The sequence below is a fragment of the Paramormyrops kingsleyae genome, chromosome 11, assembly GCF_048594095.1.
Source record: "Paramormyrops kingsleyae isolate MSU_618 chromosome 11, PKINGS_0.4, whole genome shotgun sequence".
In the NCBI taxonomy this organism is placed as follows: Eukaryota; Metazoa; Chordata; class Actinopteri; order Osteoglossiformes; family Mormyridae; genus Paramormyrops; species Paramormyrops kingsleyae.
The window spans coordinates 8,819,541-8,840,576 of NC_132807.1; the positions used below are offsets into that span (position 1 = coordinate 8,819,541).

The window sequence follows — 21,036 nt, forward strand, 5'->3', positions numbered from 1 at the left end:
CTTTTATCAGTTACAACATAGGAAAACATATGGTCATTCTTAAGCCCTGTTAGTCATTCATATCACCACGTCCTCTTGACATTGTTTTCATAGTTATAAAAAGAGTGATGCAACAAGTGTCATTTATTGGAGTGACACCTTATGTGTGCTGTCTGCTTCACCACTGAAGCAAATGGGCTGTTGGCTGCTAACATGCCAACGAGGCCAAGTGCGGGAGGTACCACACTGACACGCAAAAATACCAGTTATCTTTTACCAGTTTCTTTTATTTGCAGATACAAAATGTCCTTTAAATAGTGTCAGGTATCAGCGACATAAAAACACTGCAGAAACTCCGGTACAAAATGCGGTCAACAAAAATGTGCTCCCCCCACTTGCCTCTTTCTCCCCCCGCACAGGTAATTTCCTTTACAAATAAATACCGACACCCACACTCACGTGACTTTCACACCACAAGTAAAAGCCAAAATAAAAGCCCAAGTGCAACATACATACTGTATGGCCGTTACATGGCCAATAAGTACCTCTCAGTGAAACTGACTCAGCGGAACACTATTTTGTGTGGTTTATAATACATGAGAAATTACACAGTCACCGATTCGGCCCTCTGCCAGTAGTGCACGTCTGAGCTGCAGATCCCCACAGAGTGCATCTGCACACAGGAATCCCAGTTTATAAGGCAGAATGTTGCCAGTTTCGTGCCTGACTCCACTTTACCTGGTGGTTTTGGTGATGGATAACTCTTTGATATACCATACATTAAGATGCTTGTAATGTTACTATTTGCTTGAAAACTACAATGCACTCATGATGGAAATGTAAAATAATTAGAATTCCAAGAAGAGTTTAGGTAAGGAGCATTCCTATTGGAAAATCATGGCTTCTAGCTTGAATTAACCCAGCTAACTGAGAAATCCTGCTTGTTGGAACACCTACCAGATGTCAATGTACTATTTGATCCTGGTTCTGAAATCAACTGTTGGTCCTAAATATATGGCAGTAGTTACACAATACATAGTAACACTACAAATATTAAATAGCCTAGTATAGTCTTGACTCCTGAGAGCTTTTGATGTAAGTGTGGTGTTTTACAAATGTACAGTGTCCTTTAAAGACTGTCGGTATATTATTACACCTTTTCTTTCAATAAACATCACACCTGCAAGGGTATTTTTTATTTGTATTGTTCTAGGCGTTACATGGCACTACAGATAAGAAATATTGCAAAAGTGAATAAAAGTGTATAATTGCCAGTCTGAGATCGCCTGGAGAATGCAGAAACACTGAAAGATGTTGTAAGAAACCCAGTATTTTGTATTGGTATGCTTAGACTGCCAGGAATCAGTAAAGATAGAAATCAGTAAAGATTAAAGCAAAAGCAAAACTTTAATAAAAGTGTTTGATAAGGATGTTTCAGTAGAATGTGGGCAGTGGTGGCTTGATGGTTAGGGAAGCGCACTTGTAATCGAAACATTGCAGGTTCAAATCCCTGACCAGCAAGGCACCACCGAGGTACCCTGAGCAAGGTACTGTCCCCAAGCACTGCTCCCTGGGCGCTGAATTAGCTGCCCCCTGCTATGTCACAAAAGTCACATATGGGTTAAATGCAGATGACACATTTCGTTGTTGCGCACTGTGCTGTGGTGTGTTAACAATGACCACTGATCACCTAATTCTTCAATAGCTAAGAAGAAAAATTCAATAAAACATTTAGGCTAGTAAGTGATCCTGCCAAAGAGGGTTCCTAACCTAGTAAGAGGGCTCCTAACCTAGTAAAGATTCTGGAGAAGTCTGAGCTAAAAACATAGTTAGGCCTCATAACATATGAGTATTTTTTAAATAGCACAATAAATTCCCCTAAAACTCTTCAAATTGACTCAGAATGTCATTCCCACTCTTTTCATTCCCCACAGCCTTACAGCATTTGCTAAAATTTATCAGAAACATTTATATGCAGTAGAACCCTGAGAATTTAGGGACATCACTCTGACAAAGTTTAAAAGAGATATTTATTAAACAATATATAGCTTTCTTATCTTTTATTATTGAGGGGTTGCACCTGTATACATAAAAAAACCTTTCCAGAAGTCTAAATTGGTTCTTTATATTTCAGTGACAATTGCCTTGACATATGTGTCATACATATTTTCTTACTCCTTTGGTTTGCTAAAGAGATTATAAGTAACAGAAGGGGTTCCTGGTAGCTTGGACTTCCTCGTCGTATCAATGGCTATGGTGTTTTCCATGGAAACTTTAGCCAGTGAAAACCCAGAACAGCCTGGACGGAAGTCATGCAGCTCCCCAGGATACCTTTTCAGGTCATTTACTGAAACATACCCTGAAAAGAGATTTAAAATTTCACATGACTTCTTGGAAAAAAGGTTGCTCTCTACAACTTACAGTAAATAGGAGTTTTGTTATAGAACAAAAATTACAGCAAAATTAATTAATAAATAAATGAACAAACTGGCACATTGCAGTTATAATTTGAATTTTTGCAGTCTTATTACCTGTGATCTTGTTGTTGGTAGGATAATGTTGCGTATTACAACAGAGAATTTTTTTCCCTGGGTTTTCCATCTTGAGTGCTTTGTAGCTTTAAAGAAAGATATCATATGACAGTGAACGTGATGTTTGGCCATTTTCATTAAGGAATCAGTATTCAGGTGTGTTCAGATCATGTTTTGTGTACACTGAGCACAGAAGGACCCCTAGTGGTTTTAATTCAATTGCAACTTGGAAGAAATAGTATGTTTTACTCCACCTAGTCTGAGGTTCTTGGTTTTCACAGCCACACTGTCCCATCTGGGTTTCCCTCAAAGGAAAAGAAGAAGAACAGGTTAAAAAAAGACAAATGTAGACACAAAAAAGACAAATGTAAGAGACCTGTAAGTAACCTGTAACATGTTATGGTTGTCCTCTTGCTCCCAAATGAAGCATCCAACTGCTGCTTTAACTTCTGAAATGATTGGTATTTAAATCAGCTAAACTCAAGAAGTGCACATCTTGCGCTTTCACTCTTTTGAACTTTTACTTTATCACCACAAGCTCTGTTCATTCAATTACTATTCAATTCAAAATTATTTGACCTTTAATTGTGTATAGGTGACAAAGCAACTGAAATAAAATGATAAACTTGTTATTTTTCAATTTACAGTGCTGGAAATTACTATGGAATCTGGTTTATTATGATAAAAGACATTCTGCAACTTTGTGTAATTCTATAGCACACATGTGTTGGCTTGGATGAGACCTTTCTGAACACATGCTGGGGGAAGCAGATAGTGGCCAGCAGTCAATGACTCCATGTTCTGGCGCTGCTCACATGCAGAAAGGCATGAGCTGTGGAAAACTGCCACCCTGTCATCTACATAGTCTGCACTTTCAAAAACCCTGAATCGCAAGAAAAATGAATGGCTATTAAGAACCTACATAAAAAATAACAATAGCGTAGCTATCCAATGGTATGACTCACTGGTGACAATTTATATAAAGACAATGATTATGAATTTATGGATCTGCTACGGACAAAATGTTTGATTTCATTACTTACAGTATTCAGCATAACTGTGATATGACAAATAAACGATATATAATCATGAATGGCTGTTTAGTATTTCCTCGGCTCTAAAGACAGCCCACCGTCGTGTGTCAGGGCAGGACGCATCTGCACTGAACAGGTACTCCGCAGAGGTCCAGCTGGCGATCAACCCACCTTCAGACACTGAAAATTAAAGTTTAACCTTAATTTTAATTAATAGCAATGAGTCTATAATGGTGAAACGCCTAATGGCTGTGGAAAGGGGCAGGTACTGGCAAAGGACCTATGGGCCACTGAGCAAAAGCAGGGTTGCCAAGGTCAGATCTTCAATTCAAGACAAGTCTGCACACACATTTACATGTATGTAAGAGTTTTATTACCTTGTGAATAGTATGTAGGGTTTGCAAACTGTATGAGAGTCTGAAAGGGTGAGTGTCGAGGCAGATGTATGAGAGTCTGAAAGGGTGTGTCACGCCTGATGCGTGAGAGTCTGAAAGGGTGAGTGTCACGCCAGATGCGTGAGAGTCTGAAAGGGTGAGTGTCACGCCAGATGCATGAAAGTCAGAAAGGGTGAGTGTGAGATGCGCCTAGATGTGTGCTGGCAACCCTGCAGACAGCGTTTTCAATCTGTCGTTGAATTTAACGATTATACTTATTTAATAGGGGTCATTTATATAGTTATACATACTCCAATTTGCAATAATTTTGATAGTTATTTTTACTTAATAGACAAGCTTGAAAGGTCAAATTGTTTATTTAGTTTAACTTGAAGGTTTACCGTTTAGTCAGATACGTCGATACGGCCTCTTTCTACAGGTATAGTTATCTAGTCCTCTACCTACCCCACAGACGACGAAGATCTCCACTCACACTTTTTGAAAACCAGGCCATTTTCTTTCTAAACATGCCAGATGTATAATAATTTCGTCTAACCGACACAAATATTCTCAAAATAGATTTATTAATTTACTAATATCTATAGTGCTATATTATTAGTAATACGGAGGTTTATCTAGTAAATGGTTTAATAATTTAGGTTTATAAATATCTAAATTGTAAATCTGACGATGCATAAACGTCTTTCGCTGAAACCGGTGTCACGTGACGGGGGCTTTATCCGGAGCTCGCGCCGGCGGGTGGTTATAGCGCCAGGTGTGGGCGTACAGCCTCCTGCACCCCGAGATAACGTGTACTTTCTCTCAGTTTCTCCCACTTCGAATTCACAACGAATTATTGAATCTTACAAATTACTGACGATATGCTTTTTTACGTTGTAGATCGGCTATAAGATTTGGGTTTCCTTACGAGCAATGTCTACTGTTGAGTTGCATTAATTGGCGTACCATATGGTCGTATGGGGTAGATTAGCAGATTATCGTCAACATCGTCGTCGATGACAGATGCTGAACACTCCCTCCCCAGGATCAAACGAGGACCATGAATTAATTCTACAGAATTGACTAGCAACCACGTCATTGTTTTTGAAATCCCCCTTCATGTCTGGCAGCAACCAAGGAATACTTACGTGTAGCGATTTATACTCATTGTATAGTGTTGTTTAGTTTAATTTTCCAAAAATATTCATCACTATATTGTTCAATCTTTGACATATCACAAGAAATTTGAGGAGAGCCCGTCTTGAACTTCAACCAGAAAGGTAAAGGGACACTGTGAATACAACTGTTTCTTACTCTTATACAGTAGGTTGAAGAATGTAGCTATTTGTTCAAAAAAGTTTAACTATATCACACCATTATTATGAATGACAATAATAATAATCATACTAATGAATGATAATTCTGATGGAGTCATGTAGCAGTGACCTGGATACAGTATGTCTGCACCTGTTATAGAGCGTGGTGCATAACCTGCTTAGAGGGAATCCAGATCCGTATATTACATTTTACACATTTCGGAAAATAAGTTGAATGCTATTTATTTATTTGTTTATTTGATTGATTATTTATTTAGGTGGCATGTGGTTTGGAGATAAATAGTTTAAGTAGGTCCCTGTAGTGGGTAACGATTTTGTGGTCTCTAATTAGAGTATGGTAATCCTCTTAGAGATTGTAAGCACCAAGCCAACTTTTTGCCCCTGTGCAGACTGCCTGTGTGTCTTCCTAACAATGCCGTCTGAAACCTACAGAAGGGGGGCTTTGGAAGTATGTGCCATGGCTTCTTGTGTGAAACATGTGGTTTCCTCACGTTGACCATTGTATTAATTGGACTACAGAAATCTTGGAGGGAGGTTTAACATAGAAATGTTTGGCGGTGGCACTAGGAAATGGTTTGTGAAGAAGAAAAAAGAAAGGAAGCCATCTGTCAAGAAGAAATGGAAGAAGAAATGGGTTGCTAATATTCTAAAGCAGCACAGAAAGCGTATCCTGGAAGAGCTGGACGTCAACAAGGTGTTGCCATACCTTGTGTACAACAAGGTGTTCTCTCTTGGAGAATATAAAGAGATCTTGGGGTATGACACCAATGCAAAAAGGGCTGAAATATTTCTGGACCAGCTGTCTTCTAAGGGCCCAGGAGCTTTCTGTTCTTTCTGCCTGGTCTTGGAGGAAGTCTGTCCTCACCTGCTAACCTGTTTTCTCTTGAATTACAAAGGTACTTTTGACTTTAGGCACTTAATTTTGTCTGTTACTCCTCCGTTGATTAGGTTAGGTGAACAAACCTTTGATGCAGCATCTAGATCTTAGTCACAGACACAATTTTCCATCAGAATGCTTATTATGTAGCAGTTTATGTGCAATAGAGGAGACCAGGGACAATTGTTGAATGGGGTTAGTGGTACAGTCAAAGGGGGTACAGTCATCTTCCTGCATTTAGATTCCCCCAAACACCACTCATGTGTTTATCAAACTATTAGGTTACATTACTTTATTTTGATTTTTTTTTTTTCGTTGTGTCATTTTTCTGCATTTTATAAAGAAGAAACAAATTGTCCCTGGTCTCTGCTAAATATTCATGTTGCTCTTCTGTACAAACAGCAGAATGTGTTTAAGATGTGCTCCCTCTAATTCTATCCTCATTGAGATTTCATTGTTTTTAGTTGGATGGTTTATGGTTGAGTTTGTGTCATAGTCGTGTCCCAGTGTTTGTGTGGTGCTTTGTTTGTTGATTTACATACATGGTCATATCATTCTATTTATTTTACAAAATCTATAAAGATGACTTATTTGCAACTGAAAGCATGAAATTCTGAATTCCCTGCTGAGGAAACTGCTCTAATGTAAATGTTTAAAATGCTTGTTTGGGTTGCTTAAATCCTGCACATGTAAACATGGTAAGACTTACACTTAAGCATACAAAGCCACTTGGAAGCACAGCACTGAAGAGATTAGTCTGGGCAGGAGAGTATGAGCAATATTGCATGTGGCTCCGACTAAGGCAAAGTCAGCTGAGCAATCTCCCAGATATCCTGAGCACAGAAGAGATAGAGCTGATATTCCATTGATATTTTGTTTACGTTTTATTACATGTGCAACTTAAACATATTAGGCCACATAGGTATCGCCCCATATTTCCCAGTACCTTCAATTTATCCAGTACTGGGAGAGTAGGGTTTTTCAGTTGCTGATTTTTTTACAGCTTGTTGTCTGTGAATGTTTACAGAGTGTTTTAGGTTCAGTTCAGTACATTTACATTTATTTATTCGGCAGGCACCACATCCTAATTTGCTGAGCCACACACTATCCCCTCCCCCCATTCTCAAACCTCTTATTTACTGAAAGATTTAAATAGACTGAATCTCATTGAGGATGTACTTTGTGCTGTATGCTGTCTGCAATAGGCTCGCTGTAGCCATGACTAGGATAAGTGGGTTGAAGATGAATGGATTTTAATAGAATTCCGCTAACTTTGCAGTGTCTTATATTTGAAATATGATTTGCTAAACAGCTTCTTTGCGCTACCGCTCCAAATCCCAGGGAACTTCCAAATGCTTGTTGAGAATATCTTATGTTTTATCTTTTTTATTGACTCCTTTCTGAGTATTGTGCTTTTTCCCCCTAGGAATATCAAACCTGTATTACTTGCTTGTGTCAAGCTGTCATCTTCCTCTCGCTTTCATTGTGCAAAGAGGCTACAGTCATGAAGGATCAAAGTCTTTGGTGTAATTTTATATTAAAACAGACTGCTGCCACTTTTGCCTGTCGCAGATTTTTCCATGACGAATAGCCCGGCAACCCGAATCGAGAAAAAGGACAGAGCAATGGCGCCACACAAACAGGGGCCCTTGGGGTCCAGGCATGATGGGAAGGGGCCCCTGCTTCTGCCTTACCCTGGCCCTGTCTTCAGTCCCTGGTGAGTCGCCGCCTCCACTTTTGTGTTCCTTTTCATCTCTGCTAACATGGCTACTCTGTTGGTGGTGGGCCTGTGCCTATGGAGTCCTGCTTTCCATGTGCAGTCATGACTTATTGGATACACGAGTTTTGGTTGTGCCTCTTGGAGAAATTATTTTGTTTTGCCTCGAATCTTGGGTGTCAACTAAAGTCGATTATTTTACTGTTGGATTTATGATATCATATACGATATGGTGTGTCAACAATGACAATTAATCACTAAATTCTAAATGAGGAGGCTGCTCTTTGACCATAAACATACCTCATTTGTACTTTCCTTTTGACAAACCTGTCTGCTAGATATGTAAGGGTTAATGACTAACAAGCTGTGAGTTATATGTTTTTAAGTGCATGGCTGTAGAGGTGAAAAACCACCTGATGCACAGAAGAGGGAATTGAAAATCAAATTTTAAATATCATTTTAAACATAGTTTACTGGAATTATGTTCGTCGAATATTTGCCCTGTTGCACATGGCCCGATTTTAAGGGACTGACATATGCGAGTCTGATATGCTGATATCATGAATGAATAAATGTGTATAGAGACTTTTCCAGCACTGTTTCAAATTAAATCCAAAGTTTGGGCAAACTTTAGATTATATAAAGTTAACAGACATCTAGACATGAATACGACTGTCTGCTTAAGTTCACAGTTTGGTGCAATGTTGGTACTGTAGAGAAACTTAGCTTATTTTGAAACTGTTTATCATTAAACACATCCATCCATTGTCTGTCGCATACCCGGGTCCTGGTTGAGAGGGCAGCAGTCTGAGCAGAGATGCCCAGACCTCCCTCTCCCCCAGCCACCTCCTCCAGCTCCCCCGAGGGGATTTACAGGTACTTCCAGCCTAGCAAAGAGGTATGATCTCTCCAGCTTGTCCTGGTTCTGCCCTAGAGTCTCCACCCAGTTCTCTGTGCCTGGAGCACTTCCCCAGGGAGGCATCCAGGAGGTATCCTAGACAGATGCCCAAACCACCTCAGCTGGCTTCTTTCACTGGGGAGGAGCAGAAGCTCTACCTTGACCTCCGTGCTAAATGTCTGAGCTCCTCACCCTGTCACTAAGGCTGAGCCCAGACACCCTGTGAAGGAAGGTTAATTCTGCCACTCATTCTCTTGGTCACTACCCAGAGCTTGTGGCCACAGGTGATGCTATAAATGTAGATTGACTGGTAAATCAGTAGTTTTGCCTTTTGGCTCAGCTCTCTCTGTACCATGACAGACTGATACATAACTTGCTGATGCTCCACCAATCTGCCTGTCAATCTCCTGTTCCATTTTTCCCTTATTCATGAACCAGACTGGAGATACTTAAACTCCTCCCCTTGAGGCAGTAACTCATCCCCAACCTGGAGGGGATTAAGAACCATGGCCTCAAACTTGGAGGTGCTGATTTTCATCCACTGGCCACTTCATACTTGGCTGCAGACCACCCTAGTGCATGCTGGAGGTTATAGCTTGATGAAGTTAACTGGACTGCATCATCTGTAAAATCAAAGATGACATCCTGAGGTCACCAGTCTGGACTTCCACCCTTTGGCTGCACCTAGAAATCCTATTCATAAAAGTTATGAACAGAATTAGTGACAAAGGTCAGCCCTGCAGGAGTCCAGCACCCACCAGCATACAGGACCCCACCTGAGGTCTCCAAGAAGGTCGAATGCTCTGAGCTGATGTTCAGTCCATAAACACAGACAGCGGTCAGAGCCTGTCCCCCGAGGAATTTGCTTTCAAAGCCCATGCTGGCCAGTGAGATGAGCCCGACTAAAACACACTCGTTGTCACACTAAAAATAAGTGTGCAAAAAATGTATTAAAAAAAGACTGTCATAACAATCATAATGACCTAAATGCTGGGTTCTCTACTACCAAGTATGGTTGCATGTCTATTGCAGTAAACACTCCTATAGCTTTAATTTTCTATCTTTCTTTTTTTTAGCCTGGTCTGAATTTCCTGGCAAAAGTGCCATTCATCTTGCTCTGGTCATACACACACTGGGATGTTGTCGTCTCAAATAAGTTAGCATGTTGAAAGCGTTTCCAGTGAGTTTAGTAAGAACATAAGAAATTTACAAACGAGAGGGGGCCATTCGGCCCATCAAGCTCGTTTGGGGAGAACTTAACTAATAGCTCATATAACAGAGCCAACAGAGAGTCTCAGTCTTATCAGCTACTCTCTCTCCAATGCTGGTGTAATTTTTTTGGGAACGCGCGATGTTCCAAAACTCCTGATTTGCGCGACATGGGAGTAACTCTGTACTCTCCAGCACTAGCTGGAACAGCCTCACAGCTGCCATTAGCGCAGTGGTTTCCATGTTAAACATCTACTTGTGAATGTAGATTTTGCCCGTGTCAAGTGATGTATTCATTCATTTCATTGTGCATCGCACAGCGGATACACTTACCATCACTGCCCCTGTCTTTAATGTAGAATCAGGAGGTCTCTGCCAGTTCACAGCACTATTAGATACCACCCAAGGCACTGTCTGTACAGTGGTACCTCAGAACTCGAATTTAATCCGTTCAGAACTCCGGATCGAATCCTAAAAAGTTCGAGTTGTGATCGAATTTTCCCCATAAGAAATAATGGAAAACCAAATAATTGGTTCCTAGTCCCAAAAAATTACACCTAAATATGTTTTTTTAGCATTTAAACACAAAATGAACCGGATAAAACAAGAAGAGCATATACTGTACTAAACACATCTAAGCACATTTATCAAAACAGTAATTTGTAAAGTAAGAAAATAAATGTATCTAACAACAACCAAGGTGGTTTACTAAGTAAGGAAATTAAGAATAAAGTCAGGAGGAAAAGGGCTCTGTTCCACAATTGGAAAATAACTAATGATTTCAAAATTAAGCAGGAGTATCTACAGGTAGAGTTAAAAAATAACATTAGACTGTCCAAGAGGAATGTAGAAAGAAAAATTGCATTGGAGGCTAAGGATGACAATAAAAGTTTCTTCCAATATTTTAACTCCAAAAGAGCTCTAAAAGCTGAAATCACTAATTTGCAGGATAGTAAGGACTTTATAATTGAAAATTAAATTGATATAGTAAATGAGTTTAATGATTATTTTTCACGGGTGTTCACAGTAGAGAACACAAATAACTTACCACCAATTAGTACGAATACAGCATCTTCTATGACCAATATATATATAACTGAGGCTGATGTGGTGCTAAGCCTAGCTAAACTCAAAATAAATAAATCGCAGGGCCCTGGTGGCATCTTACCTATAGTTTTAAAAGAGATGAGGGATATTATTAGCTAACCTTTAACTTTAATATTCCAGAAATTGTTATCTGCGGGTATGTTACCTTCAGATTGGAAGCATGCTAATATAACACCCATATTCAAAAAGGGGGATAGAAGTAATCCAGCAAACTATAGGCCAATCAATTTAACTACCATTACTGGAAAAATAATGGAAGCTATAATCCAAGTGAAAATGGTAGATTACCTGGATGAAAATAACATTCTGAGGGATAGCCAACATGGATCCTGTTTAACGAATCTACTTGAGTTTTTTGAGGAAGCTACAAGTGAAATTGATCACAAAAAAGCCTACGATGTGATCTACTTAGATTTCCAGAAGGCCTTTGATGTTGTCCCCCACAAACAGCTCTTGCTAAAGCTCAAAGCTGCTGGGATTTTAGGAACTGTGGCAGTTTGGATTAACTGACAGGAAGCAGCGAGTAGTTATTAGAAGCACAATGTCACAGTGGGCCTGCGTTCATAGTGGGGTACTGCAGGGTTCAGTTGTAGGACCACTATTGTTCCTAATTTACATTAATGATATTGACACTAATACATACAGTAAACTAGTTCAATTTGCAGACGACACCAAGGTGGGTGGTGTAGCAGATACTGATCTAGCAGCAGAGAGGCTACAATGGGATCTGGATTTAATTAGCGACTGGGCTGATACTTGGCAGATGAAATTTAACACAGAGAAATGTAAGGTAATCCATGCAGGGAGCAGAAATATAAAGTACAGATATTTTATGGGTTCCACTGAAATAAAGGTAGCTGATTACGAGAAAGATCTAATGTTACATTTATATAATTCCTTGGTAAGACCCCTCCTAGAATATTGTGTGCAGGTTTGGTCACCATACCTTAAGAAGGACATTGCTGCCTTAGAAAAGGTGCAACGGAGGGCTACGAGAATGATTCCTGGTCTTAGAGGAATGTCTTATGAGGAAAGGTTAGCTGAGCTGAATCTGTTTAGCCTTGAGCAAAGGAGACTAAGGGGGGACATGGTCCAGGTCTATAAGATTCTAACGGGTCTGGATGCTTTTCAGCCAAATGGCTATTTCAATATTAGTTTCAATACTAGAACTCGTGGCCATAAGTGGAAATTAGCGGGAGAACATTTTAAAACAAAAAGGAAGCACTTCTTTACACAGCGTGTAGTTAGAGTATGGAATAGTCTTCCTGCTAGTGTAGCGGAAGCTAAAACCCTGGGTTCCTTTAAATCAGAGCTAGATAAGATTTTAACAACTCTGAGTTATTAGTTAAGTTCTCCCCAAACGAGCTTGATGGGCCGAATGGCCCCCTCTCTTTTGTAAATTTCTTATGTTCAATGTGTCCTGCCCAGATTGTCCGCTCCTTCCGTGTGCCACGCCCCTTCGTTAACCCCGTGTGGAATCTCGTGTGATCAGCTGTTTCTGGTTGTTGTCATTAGTCCTCTGTATTTCGTCCGCGTTTCAGTTTGTTTCCCCAGTCTGGTCATTGTATTGTCCGTCTGCGTTTTGCCTGCCTTACCTGTAATTAAACCCCGTATTCCCCGATACCCTGACGTCTGTGCCTTTGTCTCCGTTCCTTCCCCGCTCGGCACAACAATATTATTATAATTAAACGTATTAATGGTTTATTATTAATATTAAAATAATGAATAAGAAATCTTTATTTTTAAATGTATTTTATTATATAATAATAATAATTACTGTTACTGTCTATCATTGTCTAAATGTATTTTTACTGTCTAAATACATGTATTCAGCTAGTGTAAACATGCACGGTGCTATGACAACTAATGTGAAGCTGAGACTGAAGCTTTACCCTTTGTTTCCACGGAGAGACGTGTCACGTGACTCATTTCCCTGCGCGTACAAATTATCTTAGGTCGGCGTTCACGGTTTGACTTCTGAGATTCAGATCGAGCTCTAGGTAATTTTTTTTCCGAACTGGTTAGTTCGACTTTTAAGAAATTCGAGTTCTAATGAGTTAGAGAACTGAGGGTACCACTGTAATTCATAAATTACCTGTTGCTAAGCTCAAAAGCCAGTCCTGTGGTACTGCGTGAGCCAAATGTGTAGTATGCACTGGCGCCTGCAGGAAATTTTGATTGTATTCTCTGGGGTGGCCATCACATGCCAGTTTTATTTATGGGGCGGGGGGGGGGGCACGCTGCACACTGACTCTTCTTTAGTTCCACTTAGAAAATAAATTAATCCATATTTATTTCTAATGATTTTGATGTGGAGTGGCCATCACTTATATCTACCCCAGGTAGCAAGCCTGTGCAAATATGGTATTTTCAGGCCTGGTTATGTAATGCAGGGATGGGGGGCGGAGTAGGGATTTTAATTAGCAGTGGTAGTGGATGTTGGTTTAATCAAAGAGGTATGGAGGAACAAAGCTGGGAGCCAGTCAGTGGGTGATGGGTCACAGCAAGAACTACAGATGGGTAAGGGGCTGGGCATCAGGGGACTGGTTTCCTGGTCAGTGGGGTTCAGTGTCTTGCTCAAGGACACTTTAATGGGGTCAGGAGTAACCAGGGCTTGAACCTGCAACCCTCTGGTTGCTGAATGAGAGCACCATCTCCCCCAGTAGTATTCCTGGTTTGTGGCTTAAGATACAGGCTGCAGGTGACCCTGACCAGGATTAACATTTGGAAGATGGATCACTCTGGGTTTATGTTTTTAAACCTTATTTCCTTTTTTAAAAATATCTGTGTTTTGGCTTGACCTGGCCTGCAGGCCTGACCCCATTCTGAACAGGATCCTCAGATAACCTGCTTCTTTTGCATTTTGTACAGTCAGGATTGTAATGTTTTTCACCACAAGAATTGCACTACACAAAAGTCCCAGAAGGCCAATAAAACCCTTAACATAAGATCCAAATAAAAATATCATTCTCTCCAATTTTTAAATGCTTTTTTTCGTAAATTATAAGCAATACTGATGGTCAGAATAGTCAATCTCTTCCACCACTGCCTTTATGTCATCCTCCATTGCCTTCATCTCTTCTTCCACTGCCACCTCCTTCACCATTGCCACCTACTCCACCACTGCCTTCATCTCATGCTCCATCTCCAGGACTGCTGGATCAATGGCATGACCCTGCAGACTGACCCCAAGCTTCATTTTCAACTGTATGCATGCATGTGTGTCTCAAAGAACAGGAAGATGGGATAGGTGAAAAGAAGCATTCCAGTATGCCTGTACTTCTACTTCCACAAATGGCAAATAAATCCTCATTTCAAGTTCTGCATTTTTACATGCGCTTCACACTTTTGGCCACAAGGTTGTGCTGCAGCTTGACATGTAATTGTCCCTGATTATGATACACAAATTCCTTGGACTAGAAGTATGTTTTACAATTTAGCCTTTAATTATCAATTAATAATGCCTTGGAAATGGTTCAGTTAGGCCATTTAATGTAATATGTGTTAACTGCAGATCTCCAGAGACCATTTTTAGGTACCACTTGTACAACCTTCACAATCCAAGGAGCATGCTTATCCCTTTATTGAACAAGAACTTTTTTTGCTTGATCAATAGTTGGATTACAGCAGTGTTTAGGTTGAAGGTGACCTAAGCCACATTTTGGCTTGGGACATTCTGTTTCCTAGAAGGTATATGTGATACCTTCATAAATAAAGTAATGTGCCTCTTAGCTGTCTGTGTTAACCAAATTTTCTTCCATCATTATACAGATGTAGGGGTCATTATCCAGTTAGTTTTATCAGATAATGAGGATTATTGTAGTTAAGGCGATGATGATTTAGAGGTGATGCCGATGTTGGGTATCACACAGATACCTGGTGAAAATGATCTGGTGAAATTTTTAAGCCCTAAGGTTTGAAATTTATGATTAATTTCGCTGACATAGTTTCTTTTTTATGTTTTTGTTTTTTGTTTCATGCAAAATGCAGAATGTCTTTTGACATGAATAGGAACTGCTGATGAATGCAGTGAGATGCGAGGTGAGTCAGTGGCGTGTGAGTTTCATTACGCCGTGTCGTGATGAACGCACCTTACTGTAAGTCGTGAGCCTGTGGAAGAGGTCCGCTGTTGGAGAATCATTCCACATTTTGTCTTGTGGCCTTGTGCTTTATATACAGGAGACCATTAAAACAGATCCTAGAACTGGGCAGGGGACAGCCCAATATCTAGCAAGTGATGGATGCCTCTGGCTCGTGTTCTCCTCCCTAACCGAGGTGTTATGGAGAACCACGGGCGATAAATCATGGCACCATAAAACCCAAGTGAGGAACAGCAGGTGGAGCAGGAGAGCATCTGCGTTGCCTGTTTCTTCTCTGTCTTTTGGTAACTGGAGATAAGACTACAGCAAACACCCGAGCGGTTTATATGAAATTGCTCTGCCATGATCTTCTGGGTCAGCATCGCAAAATGATGCTTGAGTTATTCCTGTCAGAAGAGACTTGCTGACTGCTGGAATCTGGATCAAATCGATCTGATCTGAAGTCGAGCAACGGTGACGATAAACTTTGGCCCGGTTGGCGGTGATTTACTGATTTTAGGGCAGGTGCTCTTAGGTGCACATTGATCTGGGAGAAGTCAATTCTCCTAAATGATTAAAACAGCCAGCTGTGCGAGATGATTATATTCACTCCTACAAGATAAAAAAAATATGGGTGCTCCAAGTGACACGCTTTGCAGTTGTCAAGGGACAGCTGTATGTGTGCAGTATGTTTCAAACATGCTTGTAACAAACCGCAAAAACATGCTTAAAAAAAGAGACAACAAAACAACACTGCATTCCTGCTGGGTGTACTATTGAAATTATATATCGAGTTATGTGATGTTTTGTAAATAGAATTAGCTAGCATGAATCACTGAAACGTTATTGTAACCATTTTTTTTACATGAGGGCGATTAAAATTAATTTCATGTTTTCAGTATGGTCTGTTCCAATTCAGAGAAAATCTCAGATGTGTTAGATGGGCTGTGTTTTCTTTCTAGTTTTAGGTGTATTTTCTTTCCTCTGGCTTGAATACTTAATTATCCTTTATTGTTAAAAACATACTACCGCATCTGCTGTCACGTGACTCCCTCCCGTGGAGTCTGCGACATGGAAGCAGCATGGAGGAGACCAACACCGAGCCGACTGAGCAATGCAAGTAGCTTGTACCAAAGAAAAATGCCGTGTCCGTCGTTTGGACACATTGTGGCTTTAGTGAAGACGACACCAAACAAATCAGGTCAAACATAAACACTGTGGAAAGAAAGCTTAAGCTACCAAAGGTAATACCACCAATCGATTTCAACACAATATTTAAATTGCAGTGGAAACCATTTATAGTGATCACGGTGATAGTGATCAACCGCTTATATACTGTAGATCAAAAAGCTTGGGACAGAATCATTCCTGTACAAATACTGTTCAAATAATTCACTTAAACTAATCAAGTAGTCTGCACAGTTCAGGCATTTGAATTTGTATAATACTGTAATTTGAAAATCGTTTTAAACAGCTGTACTGTATTTTGAAAGAGTCAATAAAATTCAGTAAATAGTGACTCTATTTGTTGTATTACCCAGGTAAAGTAAGAAACAGGCACTGATTACAGCATGTTGCCACAGCGCGCTTATTACCTAATAGTCGTGTAATAAATATAAAAATGTCTATTACATGGTAATGTGCCTTAGACATAAAGAAAAGGAAAAAAATCAGTTATAATGATCATCCACTTATAGTGATCAGTTTCACCCAGACAGACATTATCACTATGAATGGTTTATTTTGTTTGCAGGAAATGCAAACTATTTGTTTTCTACATTAGGGAACTTGCTTTTTACATTAAAACTATAATTTGACCTCTTACATAAGACGTTTTCATTTCAAGCGATTTGTGCTTTGATTTCAGTTGTTCGAAATATTCAGTAAGTAACCATAAATGCTTCATCTATGTGTGTTTCCTTCAATTACTTTAATCATGAAGATATACAGTCTTTCATTAGAACAAATATCCCAGCTTTAATGGTTGAGCATATTTACTGCACAAACCTTGTCAATGAAATATGAGGGCAAAAAAAAACTAACAAAAAAAACACAACAATAAAATAATCATTCATTAATTGTAATCGAAGTGAAATTTTCAATTAATCATCATATTGATTTGAGGTCATTTCGCCCAGACTTATGACATCACATTTATGATGGCCAGAACGAGGGAGAGACTGGGAGGAGAGCTGACGGAATCGTGAAGGAACGTATAAAATCCCATAAGGTTTGTGTGCACAGTATGATTTCTAGAAGGATCATTCACATCAGTATGGCATCTCTCTATGCAAGAGCCTGCATAGCAGCTGAGGATGGAGGAAGTGAAGAGAAGAAATTGAGCCTTTGGCGATATGGAAACAATCTGCAACATCAATATGGAAAAGCTTGGATAGACAGGCATCACAAAAGCAACCGTGGTTCTCAGATTGTCAGATATAGTCGCTTTCCTGAAGATGTAACACAGATCAAGCTGACATCAGTGTTGCTCGAACAGCAACTTGCAATCAGAGTTGGAAAGCCCAGTAATTGCTGTGCTACTGACTGGATCTGTTGGAATAGTTCATTCATGATGTTTGTACACTAGACTGGTTGTTGCAACAACCTCTGAAGTACAGCTCAGCTTGGTAAGCTATGGATCAGGAATTGCTGGATAGTCCCACCAGCCTTGTAAAAGATTAATGGAGGAATTAAAGCAGAGTAAAGACTTTGTGGGAAAATCAGTCACTGGCCGTGCAATGTGCCCTGGTCCCAATGATAAATGTCCCCAAGCAGGCCGATGCTCACTTTTTCCCAGGGCTCCATCCGTGTTCTGTCTCTGTCCTGTGACAGTTTCAATGTCTGCTTGTGATATTCTCCACGTCTGTCCTGTGTTTTATTCAAACACCTCTTTGTCTTTCATCATTAGGTGGGCATGCTTTGTTAAGTACTCTGGGTCAGCTATTTTGGGAAGGGTGCTAAAAAAATGCCTTCTTCATGGATGCCATGTGATGTTTCCGATGTGTATCCCTTTTGTTCCCTCCGAGTGTCCTTTGATGTGTGCCCTTGTGAATCCCATGATATTCCCTGTGTAGATTTCTGATCTTCCCATTGTGTGTCCTGTGACATTCCCTGTCTGTGTTTTGTGATCTTCCCTGTCTGTCTTTTGTGATTTTCCCCATCTTGGCTCTGTGACATTCCCTGTCTGTCTTTTGTGATTTTCCCCATCTTGGCTCTGTGACATTCCCTGTTTGTATTTTGTGATCTTCCCTATCTTGGCTCTGTGACATTCCCTGTCTATGTTTTGTGATCTTCCCCGTCTTGGTTCTGTGACATTCCCTGTCTGTGTTTTGTGATCTGCCCCATCTTGGCTCTGTGACATTCCCTGTCTGTGTTTTGTGATCTTCCCCATCTTAGTTCTGTGACATTCCCTGTCTGTGTTTTGTGATCTTCCCCATTTTGGCTCTGTGACATTCCCTGTCTGTGTTTTGTGATCTTCCCCATTTTGGCTCTGTGACATTCCCTGTCTGTGTTTTGTGATCTTCCCCATCTTGGTTCTGTGACATTCCCTGTCTGTGTTTTGTGATCTTCCCTGTCTTGGTTTTGTGATCTTCCTCATCCTGGCTCTGTGACATTCCCTGTCTGTGTTTTGTGATCTTCCCCGTCTTGGTTCTGTGACATTCCCTGTCTGTGTTTTGTGATCTTCCCTGTCTTGGTTTTGTGATCTTCCTCATCCTGGCTCTGTGACATTCCCTGTCTGTGTTTTGTGATCTTCCCCATCTTGGTTCTGTGACATTCCCTGTCTGTGTTTTGTGATCTTCCCCATCTTAGTTCTGTGATATTCCCTGTTTATATTTCGTGTCCCTGGGTGACATTCTCCGCTTCTGACTTGAACAGCACTTGCTGGGGGGGGTTGTGGGATCTGCACTTTTCTGAGACTGTTCCGCACTGGATGTGACGTGCCATCTAGGCAGATGGGCCTCCCTTCACATACTTCATTATTACTGGCTGGCGTTTCCCATTCGTTTGTTTGCTTATGTTTGCAAGGGCAGTGGAAGCACAGCTGGGTGACTGCTCCAGCAGGGAAACACAGCATTTATATTTTATTTCTGTCACATATTTCTACCGTATTCAACAGAGGTCTTGGGAAAAGGGATCCTTAATCTTGGTGGATTGCGGATTAAGGGCACTGCGGGATATCCTTGTATCCAGGCCCCATCCCTGCTTTGTGCTGTTTGTTGTGTCACATTACTTGACTGCTTTCTTCTACCCAAAAAGACGGGGTCAACCAGAATTACGCAGGTTTATAAATGAACTATCCTGCTCTTTCTTTCATTATTTTATCGGGCAGTGTATACCCTGGTGTGCACGCATGGGTGTGTGTCTTACTGGCAGATGTACTCAGCCATGTACACATCTGAAATGAGAATTATTTGCTGAAAATGTAAATCAAACTATCTGCTTGCATCCACTATGTACCAAGTCCTCTCCAAGCAGATGAAGAAAATTGTTTCACAGAGCAGACAGCTGCTGTCGTGTTTGTCCTTTTTTTTAATCCAGGCGATATTCACAATGAGCTTATTGATCTAAGATGAAGGATGGCAAAGCTGAGTGCTGAGATTTGTTTGACCATATGTGCTTGGCAATATTTCTGAAGGGCCATTTAAACTATCTCAATTTTACTTTCAGCATCTGTATTTTGCCGTTTACTTTTGAAATAGTTTCTCTCACCTCTCTGTCCTCTATCCCCCTGCCTCCTCCCCTGTTGTCATTTCCTGGAATATTTGTCTGCAGACCCAGCTGAGAGGGGGGGGGGGCTCTATCCTGGCTTCAGATGTGTATCGGTGCAAATGTATTTCATATAAATCAAGAATATACGCAGAAATATGTGGGGTTGGGAAAACGGTCTCAGCGACAGCAGGGTTCCGGCAAAGAAGAGCGATGACTTCTAACATTTGCAGGCAGACATTTTTAGAACTCTGCGTGGTGTGCTTTTTCAGAAGGGTAAGGCCAGCTGTTCCAGGAGCGCGGCAGAATGCAGTCGCGGTTTGTTATTTAGGGATTGATGGGAATAGAGCCGATGTTGGCCTGGTGGATGCGGGCTCTTGGGGATGAATAACGGACGTGTGGGTGACCGCCCGCCCCCCCACGTTCATTAAGGAGTGACGCTTAATAGCCAGCGGTGAGCCCAGCATGGGGCTAAAGATTCGAAAGCCATGCCCTGAGGAAGGGCGCGGGGGCCTATGTGGCAGTACTACACTTCGGTAGATGTAGACACGTTTACAGGCCGAGACGCATACACTGAAATGCACAGAATTGTATGCATTGACCTCTCCACGCACACAGTCACATACGCTTACATGCAGAAATGCGTAACCTATATCCATATATGGGACACACGGTCATGCACATAAGCTCACAGATGCAAAGGCGGGAATACCCACACGCTGCACTGGAGCCAACACTGCTGGGGGGTCTGGGTCAGAGCTCCAGAGCTGCATATGGAGCGCAGAACCAGATTCTCTCCCGCTTTTTTTTCACACGTTATAATTGGTGCTGCAGGCCACTGGTGGACTCTGTGGGGCGCTGGGAGACTCCCGTAGCCGGCCTGCTGACGGGCTTCCTAACAGGAGCCGCATATGCCAGCTTCACCTGCGCGCGTGGAGCTACGGGGGCGCAGAGCCCAGCTGCACCCCGGCACTGAGTCACCTCTGTGGTGCGGTGGGTGGGGGGTGGGGGGGGGGGGGGGGGGGGGGTGAGGTGCAGTTTGGAACGTTAGGGAAGAGAGGGGGCAAATGCACAAAACTGGACAATCCTTGTACAACTGGAACAATCGATGCCTGGAGGTGTGTGACTTTGTCTCCTGCATGCACCTGTGCTGCTAACCTTGTGGCATATTAAACCTGAAAAATAGA

At 41.2% G+C, this 21,036-nt stretch overlaps 2 protein-coding genes across 7 annotated transcripts in view; one reads left to right on the top strand and one right to left on the bottom strand.

Moving 5' to 3' along the window:
• Positions 1 to 1,991: 1,991 nt before the first annotated feature.
• terb2 (telomere repeat binding bouquet formation protein 2) lies at positions 1,992 to 4,639 on the bottom strand. Of its 2 annotated transcripts, XR_011993682.1 has the most exons (8): positions 4,384 to 4,639; positions 3,643 to 3,724; positions 3,254 to 3,393; positions 2,898 to 2,959; positions 2,765 to 2,805; positions 2,511 to 2,596; positions 2,097 to 2,338; positions 1,992 to 2,051 (listed from the first exon to the last, which is right to left on the bottom strand). XR_011993682.1 is itself a non-coding variant. In XM_023795065.2 (7 exons), exons 1-7 carry the CDS (start codon positions 4,445 to 4,447, stop codon positions 2,151 to 2,153), a joined length of 663 nt encoding a protein of 220 aa, XP_023650833.1. In that variant the 5' UTR covers positions 4,448 to 4,639; the 3' UTR covers positions 1,992 to 2,150. The 2 variants fall into 2 exon arrangements, 1 of the variants encoding a protein (XP_023650833.1); XM_023795065.2 differs by having other exon boundaries at positions 1,992 to 2,338.
• Positions 4,640 to 4,718: 79 nt separating this feature from the next.
• LOC111835101 (tight junction protein 1-like) overlaps positions 4,719 to 21,036 on the top strand; it is a 118,156-nt gene continuing 101,838 nt past the window's right edge. For 3 of the 5 annotated variants that reach the window (XM_023795041.2, XM_023795044.2, XM_023795045.2), the window contains exons 1-2: positions 4,719 to 5,198; positions 7,705 to 7,849. In XM_023795041.2, the coding sequence (XP_023650809.2) occupies positions 7,713 to 7,849 (137 nt within the window). In that variant the 5' untranslated portion in view covers positions 4,719 to 5,198; positions 7,705 to 7,712. The remainder of the gene's footprint in view (positions 5,199 to 7,704; positions 7,850 to 21,036) is intronic. The other 2 variants (XM_023795047.2, XM_072717989.1) reach the window with 1 other exon arrangement.

What these genes read in the sequence shown, in the direction of transcription:
- terb2 (XM_023795065.2), bottom strand. Translation starts at nt 4,447, where the DNA reads ATGTTTAGAAAGAAAATGGCCTGGTTTTCAAAAAGTGTGAGTGGAGAT. An exon ending in AGATCTTCGTCGTCTGTGGG is followed by an intron (nt 3,725 to 4,383) that starts GTAGGTAGAGGA and finishes TTTAATTTTCAG; the next exon opens with TGTCTGAAGGTGGGTTGATC. An exon ending in TACCAACAACAAGATCACAG is followed by an intron (nt 2,339 to 2,510) that starts GTAATAAGACTG and finishes ATCTCTTTTCAG; the next exon opens with GGTATGTTTCAGTAAATGAC.